This window comes from Petaurus breviceps, unplaced genomic scaffold (genome assembly GCF_028583685.1).
Source record: "Petaurus breviceps papuanus isolate PSGF00001 unplaced genomic scaffold, PetGlider_PUasm1.0 38, whole genome shotgun sequence".
Classification (NCBI taxonomy): Eukaryota; Metazoa; Chordata; class Mammalia; order Diprotodontia; family Petauridae; genus Petaurus; species Petaurus breviceps.
In genome coordinates this window covers 27,772,541-27,785,139 of record NW_027186304.1, presented here as the reverse complement: position 1 = coordinate 27,785,139, position 12,599 = coordinate 27,772,541, and the positions used below count along the sequence as shown (strand labels likewise).

At 45.4% G+C, this 12,599-nt stretch overlaps 1 protein-coding gene across 1 annotated transcript; it reads right to left on the bottom strand.

The window, feature by feature from the left end:
- Positions 1 to 1,385: 1,385 nt before the first annotated feature.
- TMEM200C (transmembrane protein 200C) lies at positions 1,386 to 11,982 on the bottom strand. The gene is made up of 2 exons (XM_069099668.1): positions 11,845 to 11,982; positions 1,386 to 9,048 (listed from the first exon to the last, which is right to left on the bottom strand). Exon 2 carries the CDS (start codon positions 8,970 to 8,972, stop codon positions 7,083 to 7,085), a length of 1,890 nt encoding a protein of 629 aa, XP_068955769.1. The 5' UTR covers positions 8,973 to 9,048; positions 11,845 to 11,982; the 3' UTR covers positions 1,386 to 7,082.
- Between the last annotated feature and the right edge of the window lie 617 nt (positions 11,983 to 12,599).

Sequence of the window (12,599 nt, the reverse complement as noted above, 5' to 3'; positions counted from 1 at the left end):
TAGACACTTAACACACAAAAAACTAGCTGTATGACCTTGGGCAAGTCACTTAACACTACCCCCCTCCAAAAACCAAAAAAAAAACCAAAAACAAAAAAAAAATCAATACCAAATGGTCTATATTGAAAGAAAAACAACATATAGAGATTTAGGACATTGAGACAGTAGGACTTTTGAGCACCTCCTTTCTCATCCTTCCTTGCCTAAACTCTTTATCTTGGAGTACACTGACCTTGTCATTTCTCACCTTTCTTCCCGTTTCATTGTTCTTCCTTGGTCACTAGTAATTTTTTTTTTCCTTTCTGTTTTTCAATCCTCCCTCTGGATTCTTGGATTTGGGACTCAAAATGGCAATTAGAAGTAATAGCTTCAGTGATCATCAGTCATTGTCTATCAAGAGCTGACATGTTTAAAAAAGAAATGCATAAGCTTCCTGGCTAGTATATGTCTATAGACTTTATAACACTCCAGATAGATACACTTAGTCCATTGATCTGGACTCTACATAAGAAGAAAGAAAATATCATCTTGTCCTAACATGATGATAAATCAACAAAAAAACTCATGATTCAAGACCATTACCAAGCAGGATGATGCCACAGGCTAAATTTCCATGGAGGGAGGAGATTAGAGGATTTTAAAGTATGAGTAAGGATTTGTTCCCAGATGTTAGTTAAGCTTTCACACAATGTACGTGAACAATTCCAGTGAAAATGAAACAGATTCACTCTGCTCCATTGCTGTAACTAAGAGCACGATGTTACATTCTCCATTCAAACTGACCTACAGTTATGTAATGCCCCCTGTAACGCACAGAACTGTTTGTCTTTGCAGATGGGGACTCTGCCTGGCCTCTTGGGAGATGGCTTAAATGGTCTATGGAGTACCATATGGTGATTGGAATAAAGTCCTGCTACAAGCTCTAGTCCATAGAGCCCACGTGATCTTTATATTTATTTTCTCTGAAAAACGGATGATAGCTACAAATTTTAAAAGTCACTGGGATTTTTTGAAAATCACTGGGATTTGGGTGTCCAACTATTTAACTGGGCCTATTAATATATATTGGAACTTCAGCTGGAGACAGTTGGATACAACATGCTGCTTTCAAACACGTAAAATAACTCTCCTTTCTCTTACCCAGGCCAGGGAAAATACCTATTCAAGATTATTTTATTTAAAAGGAAAAAAAAAAATTAAACAAGTCTTGGGAAGACTTCCTGAGTTCTTCATCCAAAAAGGCACTCTCCAGCTATAGACCAAATAAACCATGGCACTGGGCTCCAGCAAAGAACCTCCAAGTCTGATCTGTTCTTCATCTTGTTATCTAGTCGCCATCTTAAACAAGCCAACCGAAGGAGAAAAAAACCTTACAAGAGAAGATCTGAATTACAAATCACTCAGCTTTAATGTACTCTTCATATTTTGACCAAATGAGAAAAGGAAAATGCTCATTCTCTTGTGAGAGCATTAATACTTTTAAAAATATTAACCTGTGGGGAGATGGAGGGGGAAGCAAAAGCATTGTTAAGTAAACATATCCCAGTTGTCTGAAAAAGAGAAGAGCAGAAAAGTCCTTCACTTTGAAGATTTAAATCAATGAAAAGGAACCCATTTTCACTTCCAGGAATGTCATTTCCATTTTATCTGGTCCATTTCTGGGAGAATAAGGAATTACCGTGTTTTATGCTTTGCATAGCCTTGTTGTTGTTAACAGGCTTTTTAGTCCTGTCCCACTTTTTGTGATTCTATTTGGAGTTTTCTTGGCAAAGATGCTAGAATGGTTTGCCATTTCCTTCTCTAGCTTATTTTACAGTTAAGGAAACAGAGGCAGACAGGGTTCAGTGACTTGCCCATGGTCACACAGCTAATAAGTGTTTGTGGCCAGATTTGAACAGGAAGATGAAAGTTCGTGACTCTACACCCAGGACCCTATCCACTGTGCCATCTAGCTGCCCTTACTGATACAGTAAACCTCAGTAAATGGAACCTTAGACAACCAAACCGGAGTAAAAACCATCCATATAATAATTCGTTGCAATGTAATACTATGATGTAATATTATAACATCTATCTCTGTCTCTATTTAACTCTACATAAATGCCTTACCAACATGGCAGCCTGGTCATTTTATTTGTGTGACTGAAGAAGAAAATTACAATCTAATTATGTCCCTCATATATCTAATCATGAATACCTTGCAGCCCTCTAGCAAGTTTATGGTTGTCCCATTAAGTGAGCAATAAACATAACCTGCTAATCAGCTCCTTGAATTCAATTTTACTTAGCCCAAGATATAGGTACTTTGGGTACTAAGAAGATCCCATTTTTTAAAAATCTATCAGCGGCTTGCACTATCTCCATGCTTATCGAGTATTACTATAAACAAAAAAATCAGATCTCTGGTGCTATTTGCTGCCATGTGACAAATACCATGACCCCAGGAGTACCCCAAGGTAGGCTTGAAGGTTAACAGGGCATTGGAGTTTTCTACTACTTCAGAGCCCACTAGATTTAGGCCTTGTGTTCAGTTTGAGACCAGAATTGTTCTTATCACTCAGGTTATTGACCTGTAGTCACAAGTTTATTAGAGAAGCTAGGTAGTGCAATGGATAGAGTCCTGGGCCTGGAATCAGGAAGATCCGAGTTCAAATGTGACCTCAGATACTTACTAGCTGTATGAACCTGGGCAAGTCACGTAACCCTATTTCCCTCAGTTTCCTCATCTGTAAAATGAGCTGGAGAAGGAAATGACAAACCACTCCAATAGCTTTGCCAAGGAAGCCCCAGATGGTGTCACAAAGACTTGGACACGAGTGAAATGACAAAACAACACATAAATTTATTGGATCATAGACTTAAAGCTACAAAGGGTCTCATCAGTCATATAGCCCAACTCCCTCATTTTTTTTTTTACAGATAAGGAAACTGATGCCAAAGAAATTTAAGTACCTGGTTCAAAATCATGCAGTACTCAGTGAGAGCCAGGATTTGAACCCGGGTCCCCTGTCTCTAAATCTAGTATACTTTCTATTGGAAGACACTCTCTTTACTAACATGTCTCTCAAATAGGCAAAGAAGTCATACAACAGGGAGTTAGGGCCCAGTGCTTTATTTCTTAGAAATGCTCGACTCAGCTTGTATCCATGCTCTGCCAACATGCTCTGGTAGGCCTACATACCTTTAGGGAAGCGAGCAGCACATGCACAGCTGTTATGTTGCCATAGAGGGAAGGGCTGTGAACTAGACAGTCTTGAAACAACCTACAAAAGGCTCCCCAGAGAGGGTTACTAAAAGCACAAATCTCCAACCCCTGAAGAGTAACAGTGGACTTCAGCTTGGTAGCAAGGAGCTGCCCAGCCAAACTGTTCACATGGAAATTAGATCATGGTTGATAGTTAGGCAAGCAAATCAGCAGGCATTCTCACATCATCCCAGTGTGACCGTGTCCACACCACCGTGTCCACACGTGTGAGCTAGAATTTGGCGACAAATTATATATATATATATATATTTAATCTGACCAGTACAAATGGTCAATCTGGGGAATTCTAGTAACACTGAGGATATTAAATTTCTAAAATGTTCAGGGGAAAATATCATTTCAACTTTTTCAGGCATGGAAATTGAGATACATGATCAGTTCCAGGTTATACAAGTTGTCTGTTGAATAGGAATTGAACCAAACCTTTTATTTAGTCTCTGAGAGCAGTGTTCTAGCTACTAGACTATGTCTTTCCTTTAAAAATGACTCATCAGACTCTTTGGTGCCTGAATTATTCTAGGGGATAAAAACATACCAGTGCAAATTGAAGGTCTTTAGAAGTGAGTTAAACCAATTTGGATTGTTGAGATTTACCACAATCTGTTGGTATCATTAGTGTTTGTAGCTCTTACTAATGAAAGCTCACTTTGGCTATAACGAATACAACCAAACAAGTAAGTAAGCAATGCCAAAGTGACTTCTTATCCTATACACGACTGGTCAGCAAATAATGTTGGCATCGTAAGGCCATTATTTACAGGGGTAGGGACTGGACTTATGATTTCCTTAGAGTAGGAAGCTCCAAGAGGAAGAAACCCTACGCGTGCAGGCTACCACCTTAGCTGCAAATTGTAGCCTTAGAATTGCCTAGAGCACTGAGAGAGAGCTTAAGTGCTTGCCCACCATCAAACAGCCAGTGGGTATCAGAGGCAGGACTCTTGTAAGCCTATCCTGGGTCAGCTGGATACCCAATATACTATAATTTTTGCAATACACTCAATGGAACAGTTCCAAGGAACGACTCTCTTTTTTCCAGCCAATGAAGCTTTATCTATATACAAAAAAAAAAAAAAATGTATTTGACTGAATTCATTTAGTGGGAGGAAGCAGAGGAAGGGAAACTGAATTCACTCAAACCACTTGCTTTGGTCTGTATGACAAGTATTCATTCGGTGCCTACTGTGTTTAAAGCAATATGTCAAGTGCAGTGTGATTTCATGGAATGTTAGACCCTGAAAATCAGGCTGAACATTTACATCTGTAAATATTAAGGAAACTGAGGCTGGTTAAAGCAAACTGTCCAAAGTATCACTTCTTGTTAGTAGCAGAGGCTCGATATTCGAGTATCAGTCCCCCCTTCTTCCACGGTACCATGTAGCTTTCACAGATATATCCTACATTTTTGAAATGGCCTAAAGAAAGAAATCATACCCCTAGAATTCCCAAGGAAATTCACTTTAAGAGATTATGACTTATTTGTAAGTTATATTGTATTTGAAAATTAATTCCAAATATTTTAATAAATAAAAACAACCAGATGGCTAAAGTACTTAAACTTCATTAGTTGACCCTATGATGATGTATGAAATCAAAATTTTAAGAATCAGCAGGTCTTGTCTCTGATACGTACTTGTTATATTATCATGAATAAAAGTTAGATGAGTTTCTGATCTCCATCTGTGAAGGAAAGGGTGTTTCTATGCCAGGAGTGACTCACACTGATATAAACACAGGTCCATGCCCAGCCCTCAACCAAAATGGTGGTAGAATGAAAGCTCCTTGAGAGTAAGGACTATTTCATATTTGTCTTTGTATCTTGGTACAAAGCAGTCTTGGTATGTGATAGGTGCTCACTAAAAACTTATCAAATGGAGTCTCAAGTAACTTCTCAAAACTATGCTTTACAGTTGCCAAGATTAAATCCCAAGGCAGTACAAAAAAAATATAATATTGATGCAGTGTATTCAAATCATAGCCTAAGAAAGGTAAAAATTAAGTGATAGATCTAATGTTTGCTTTTCTGTAACAAAAACTGATATTTAACTGGAAGTTATATCTTAATTGTTCTTCTACAGATAAGGGGAACTCCCAAATGGCCTTTATTGTCCACCAATTTGTTGTGTCTTGTGAGGATAATTTTGATACCCTTACTCAATATAATCAGTGAGTAATAAATATGGATAAAGGCTATATGAAAAATAAAAATATGGATAGAGGCTGTAGTTAAAAAAAAGATTGACTCTAAGCCCAGAGACCAAGGATTCAAATACTGACTCTGAAGCAGGATCTTGGGCAAGTAGTTTTTTTTCTCTTGGGCCTCAGTTTCTTAATCTGTAACTAGAGAAGTTTGGACTAGATGAACTCTGATGTCTTTTCCAGCTCTAAATCTAAGATCCTAGGTTAAATTGATTTAGTAGTATACTCCTAAAATTTTGGAAAACTAACCAGCTGACAATTATCAAAGCAAGTTCAGGAAGAACTTCACACTTCTTATTCAGTCATTTTACAGTTTTGTCCACATCTTTGTGACCCTATTGGGGATTTTCTTAGCAAAGATACTGGAGTGGCTTGCCATTTCCTTCTCCAGCTCATTTTACAGATGAGGAAAATGAGGCAAACAGGGTAAAGTGACTTGCCCAGGGCAACACAGCTAGTGTTTAAGCGCAGATTTGAACTCAGGAAGAGGCATCTTCCTGACGCCAGGCTCAGGACCCTACCCACTGCACCACCTAGCTTCCCTGTGTATACTACTAGGAGAGAATGGTTGGAAGTAAATTCCAGTTAAGTACACTTTTTGTTATAGAAAAACAAACTTTTCTTTTTTCCTCCATGAGATTTGTCACTTAATTTTTAATTTCTGAGGCCATAATTTCATGCCAATGCATTACACCAATAAGATTTTTTGTACTGCCTCATGATTTAATCATTGCAGATCTATTTCAATAAGGTTCACTAATTCAAAAGCAAATGTTAACCCTCTTTTGTTTATAAACATTTATTATAAAGGTGAAGATTAATGCTACTGTCAATACATGTGTAATAATACTCGTAAATCATCTTGTACTTGATATCTTGAACTTAATGTAATAATCCAATTAGATCCCAGCTTTGACCAATCCTCTCTCTACAGCATGATACTGTAGGGGAAAAAAAATCAAATACCTTTTTTTTCTTTTTTTTAAGGGAGGAGGGGGGAGGAAAAAGGAGAAGGTAGATGGGTGAGGTTGGAGGGATGGGGGCAAGGTAATTGTTCCTACTAGATTTTCCTAAAGTGTTTGCTCATGCTTTTGGCCCTGAAAACATTTAGCAAGATCGGTTTTGAGAGAACTGAGAAAAAAAAAACAAAAAACCCTTGCTACCCTTATGCAGGAAAGGAGGAAAGAACTTGTCGTTTTCAAGTAACTTTTGACAAAATCGGGGGATGGAATAAACAGGTTAGGCAACTGAGGGACTCAAATCAAAAGCTGGAATAAAGTGCACAGTTATTGTCAAAAATATATTAATTTTATCCTAAGAAAATTAGGAATATTACTAATTACTAGATTGCTGATGTTTTAATACGTTTTGGTTTTCATGGAACATACAATCACAATCGGACATGGAGGATTGTTTGCATTTTTTTAGAAAAGAATTGCTTGGAGCTATCTACAGAAATTCCGTGAACGCAATTCAAGGAAAACTGCCCCGTGGCTCTTTGGCTTTGGACCGGTTCCCTCCGTCCGAGCCGCGGAGAAAGGGGAGATGGAGAGTCCGGGATCCGAGCGGGCGGCTCCCTCCTTCCTTTGGTCTCTCTTGGCGTCTCCGGGAGCCTCCTTCTCTAAAGGCCTGCATTTCCCAGCTCTCCGGCCTCCATCCCCGTGGCCTGACACCGGGAGATCATGGTGAGTTTCTCTCTTTTTGTGAACTGCCTCTGAGCTGGCCGCGGGGGCTCGACTGTCTGGGGGTCTTTGCCGGGTCCCTGCTGCGGGCTCTCCTCCCGCGTCGGCTCCCCCGCACAGTCCCGGCTTTCCCTGGCGGGTGGGTCACTGACAGACTCCGGGGAGGTGCCCGCCTCCTCCAGGGGGGTGTAGCCCTTATTGCTGCTGGACTGATCCGACTGGGATCGCGCCGAGGCGGGAGGAGAGGCCCCCGGGGGGAGGCGCGCTGCGGAAGAGGCTTCCGCCGAAACGGCCCCGGCCACGTCGGGCACGCTGGGGGTGGGCGAGGGGTCTGGGGATGCGGCTCTCCTGCCGTCCAGGAGACCGCTGGTGCTCCGGCGCCTCAAGGCCGAGTATTTGCCGGTCCTGGGCAGACGGCCGCCCTGCCCCCTGGTGGGGGCCGTGAGCGCTGCAGCCGCCCCCGAGGCCGCTTCCTCGTCCCCCCGCCTGCGGCCGCAGAGGCCGGCCCCCGCACGGAGATCCGTCAAACTCAACTCAAACTCCCCCCGCGGGATCTCCTGGGAGCCCCGCTCTCCGGGGGGGCGCTGCCAGCTGCAGCTGGCGCCCTCCCCATCCCCGTCTCCGTCCCCGACCCGGTCCCGGTCTCCTGGCAAGGGCAGCAGCGCGAAGGCGCTGAGGGACGAGCCCACAATGGAGCTGGCCGTGCTCTGCCGCCCCCAGCTCTCCGGGGGGCTGCACGGCGGGGGGCTGCTGCTGCCGGCGGCCGCGGCGGCGGCGGCGGCGGCAGCAGCGGCGGCGGCCACGGCGGCGGCGGCGGCGGCGGCGGCCCGTCGGCGACCCGCCAGCACCGAGCGCTCCCGATAGATGCTGTACACCGCCTCGGCCAGGCTGGGGGGCTCCCGCGGGCAGCGGGGGGACGAAGCCAAGTCGGGCGGGGACACGGGACCCCCTCCAGTAGCCCCGCCTCCCAGCGCCGGGGGGTGCCAGGAGCCTCTGGGCAGCGTCGCGGCCGCCCCGCGGGCATCTCCCCGGCTGCTGCCGCCGGCCTTGAGCTCCAAGCCCCGGGACTGCACGTAGCCGAGGAAGCCGTTAAGGGGGGACGCTGCTGGGGGGCCCGCGGCGGCCGCCGCCCAGTCCTTGGCTCGGAGGCTGTGCACGTCGATGACCGTGGAATAGAGGTCCCGCAAGTTGATGACCTTGGTCTTTTTGTCCCTGTTCTCGTGGAGCACGGCGTTGGCGCAGATGAAGAGAAAGATGCCTATGCCCATGATGAGCGGCCCCAAGACTTTGAGCTTATCCGAATGCAAGTAACCGGAGAAGAGTTGGAAGAGGAAACTTACTGAAGTGGACGAGGAGGAAGAGGAGGGAGAAGGGACGGCCGCCCGCGTGGGGGGCGTGCCCTTCGCGGCAGAGATGGAACTCGAGTTGGACTCTGCGTTGGCCAGACTGGGGGTCCCCGAGGGGTCCCTAGACGGGTGCTTGTTGCTACTGTTGTGGCTGCTGGCTCTGGCACCGCTGCTGGCGGTGGCGGCCGGGGCCCGATGACCACCCCCCCCTGGGGACAGCTGCTTGGCGCCCTCCCGATGGGCCCCACTGGTTTGGGGCCAGTAGCCCACCACGGCCATGGCTATGCCTACTAGCAGTACCAGGATCCCGCAGAGGGCGATCAGGCCCGAGATGGAGCAGAGCTTCAGCTTGCCTTTTACCACCACCACGTCGTTCTTGCGCTTCTTTTTGGCCTTCCTCTTACGTTTGGGGACCTGGCTTTGTGGGCGGAGAGGATCTTGCTTTCTAGCAGAGATCCTAAGGAGGCCCCCTGTGGCGATCATCTCGGGCCCCTGGACTGCGGGGCAGTTGCAGGGGGAAGGTGTGCGTAAGGTGGGGAGCTAGCTTCTACACCACCGCCTGCAGCAAAGAGAAAGATTGTCAAAGACAGCAGGGGTTGGAGCAGTAACACTTCTTACTTGCACTTACTTGTAAAATCCCACCCCCACCCCGTCCCGTCCATCCTCTTTCACCAGAGAGTGACCTTACAGGTGCAAATTAAACAGGAGAGGTGTTTTGTATGGAGGTTGGGGGTGACGGGTCTGGCATTGGGGGAGGGGTGATTGAAGGCCCTTATATTAGAAAAGTGTAAATCTCTGTAGGAAAATCCACCACGAACTTCCATAGCCAAAGGTAACTCAGGTAGTAATCCTGCCTTCCTCATTTCCAATAAATTAAGAACAAGTCCTGTGTTCCCAAAACTTGCCAAGGACTTTACCAGCATGAGCCCTTTGTCAGGGATAGGGAAACACAGATCTGAGCCCTGCCAAGGACTTTCGGCTTAAGGATCTGAGGAGCTTCCGGACCCTAACTGACTGTGGGCATTGACTTAAAATCCCTGGAACAGGAGAAAGGTTCGTTTCACTAATTCAAATAATTGGAATTTAAAGTAGATATACTTCAGGAATCATCAGGCCAGGAGTATTTACTTCAGAGAGATAATTAGTTGCTGGGGAAACAGCAAGGTTTACTTGGTTGGATATGTGGCATATTCAACTAAGTATGTCCCTTTTAAAAGTTTTTCCCCCACTCATTTATCAACAAGGAAAAATAAGCATATCTTCCTCACAACCAACCCCCTCCCTTTGCAATGAAACATCTGGACAGTTGCCTCATTTGGAATATGTAGTTTTAGGTAATGGGTTATGTAACTGAGCCCTTCCTTCTCTCTGTCTCTGTCCCTCCCCCCAAAAGGAGGTACCTCGAAGATAAGAGTGTCAGGCCTTATTAGTGGATGAGAATACTCCCCTGGACTTAAGGGGAAAGATCATTTCGTTGTGTAGGGGAAATAACAATCCCACTCCCTTTTAAAAATACCATTAGAAACAGCTATTCATCCCCTTATTACTGTGCTATCAACATTCATAATCCCAGGATTCAAATGAGTGGGTGATTAGCTATGTAAGAAGCAGTCCACACAAGAATGATGGTTTGTGGAATCAGTCATACATATTGCTGATGAAGGATGTTTTTCTCATCCTCTTTCCTTCATCCCCTCCCCCTACTTCATTTCTCAAGTTCAGGGGATCATTTATAGAAAAAGAACACAACAGCAATCAATAGTCCACTCCTTATAATACTGTATAAAGTTCAATTATTTACTTCCAAGCTTTGTTAAGTAACCACATAGATGCACGTTTGGGGTCATTGGTTCCTGGAAAATTGCACACCTGCTGGCCCTCCAGAGTGAATAATTTGTTGCTCAATGTGCTATAGAGATATTTTCAAATAAAATGGGGAGGCTAGAATGTAGGGTATTTTATGGAGTGAGAAAGGTAAGAACCACTCATGGACCTTTTGTATTTTATCCTGCTTAAGAAATAATTCTTTATTTTTAGAATGATTTAGTATTACAAATGTGTTATTGACATGGTAGAATTTTGCTCTTGATGAGTTGATCAGCAAAGAGTTTTTGCTCTTAATTCCCTCCATTATGTCAATATCAACACCAACCTTTCTCCAAAGGAAAGGAAAAGCATGTAGGTGGTAATCAGACTCATAAAATGTTTGCAAATCAATGTCTCCCTGGTTTTCAATAAAGAGAAACACGAGGTAAGTTACAGAAGGATTAATAAAGAGACAGAAGGCTTATCTTTAAGCCATTTACAGTCTTGTTTTAGAAAGGGAGAGGTCAGAATCAACCCAGGAGTTAAAAACAGGTTGCAGAACACTACTTAGCTTATTACAAGTACGTATTTATATGGTTGTTGCTTTTTTTTTTTAAGTATACCTATTATCTAGTTGTAACACATTGAGGGCTGTTTAAGTAACCTCCAAAGGATCTTAAATGTAGTAACCAGATAATGGTTCTTTTAAGATTGGGGGAATCAGATTTTATTTTAGAGGAGCTACCCCAATTGGACACTGAAGGATGTATTTCTAGGATTGAAGAGAGGTAAACAAACATTTGGTTTACGAAAGGTTGCCAGTGGACAATAAGATATGGGAAGAAGGGATATGAATTTCTCTTCAGCAAGATATCTTCAGCTCTGTGTCGGATGTATGAAGTGTAATAAAATAGATACCATGGGATTTTTTTTTAAGCTCTGACAATTCTTTTAATTTTGTAGATTATTATTTTTTTTTGTATTGCAGTTTTTGCTGCACGGAGTCGATTCTTAGATGGGGGAGGGTGCTGGTCGAAGAAAGGAAGAAGTGTCTAAAAATACAACTGCCTCCAAGTGAGACATTGAGCTTTTCCCCTCTTGATGGATTAGGTCCCACAGTGTGCTCTATGACTCGCTAGAGCTTAAGGTCTGGGAGATTCACGTCTTGCCCGAGATCCAACATAATCTCTCATCCAGGTTCTTAAATCATTACTTAACATTAGTGAGAAGTGAAGCAGCCCCCCCCCCCCCCCCCAACCTTGCCCCTACCCCCTCCGCGCGCTTCTTTTAATTGAGTCTTTATGTTTGAGTCACATGAGTGCAGCAGATGTTCTGTCCGCCTCTGGAAAGAAGCAAGAGAACCGAATTTCTCTTAAGCAACCCCCTCTTTGTAGACACAACAAGGGAACTGCCCTCCCCCAACGAGGCAGAAAAGGGGTTCTGGGGGGAGGGAGGGTGGGGAGACGAGGGAGGCAAAGCTTCAGGGCTGAGAAGTGAACTACTTGTTCAAAATGGCAGCACTACAAGCACACACTAGAGTCTCACTCACCGAGGAAGACCGGGGGAGTCTAAGGTTGCAGGAAGAGCTCCGACGACGACACAAAGGAACCATGGAGAAACTTTTCAGCCCGAGTGGACAGTTGCGCGAAGATGTAGGCTCCCCGCATCCCTCATCTCTCCGCGGCTCAGCATCCCGGGAGAGCCCGCGGGAGAGGTCGCCCCAACAATGTTCTCAGACCCCCGCCGCGGAGCCATGGCGAGGAGTTTCCAAGAAGTGTTGTGCCCTCCCCATCCTTCATCCTTCCTTCTTCCTCCTTCTCTTCTCTTCTCGCCTCCCGGGCCCCTCGCGCGCTCTCTCTCTTTGCCCTGGGTGCCCGCCTTCGCGGGCAGGACGCGGGAGGTGGTCTCAGGTCTTTGCCTGTTCTTGTTGCCGCCGCCGCCGCCGCCGCTGCTGCGGGCTTGCGCCGCTCGGGCTCTGGCTCCGGGGAGTGGAGTTGAGCCCGCGGCGGCGGCGGCGGCTGCTGCTGCTGCTGCTGCTCTCAATGGGGTTGGCCGCTGCTGCTGCTGCTGCTGCTGCCGCCGCCGCCGCCGCCGCTCTGCTGGCCGGACTCAGTGCTGTTGCTAAGATACCGGAGCCATGACACAGGGAAATTGCTGCAGGATGGCAATCATTACCCTTCCTAACTCTCCTCTTTAGGCGCGTGCCCATCCCCCCCCTAGAACTACCCCCCCCCTTCCCTCCTCCTCTCCCACCCTTCCTCTTGTCTTCCTCAGTCTGCCCCTCCTCTTTCTCCTCCTCCTACC

Bases quoted from the DNA above. Each gene is read 5' to 3' on its own strand.
- TMEM200C (XM_069099668.1), bottom strand. From the start codon at position 8,972: ATGATCGCCACAGGGGGCCTCCTTAGGATCTCTGCTAGAAAGCAAGAT.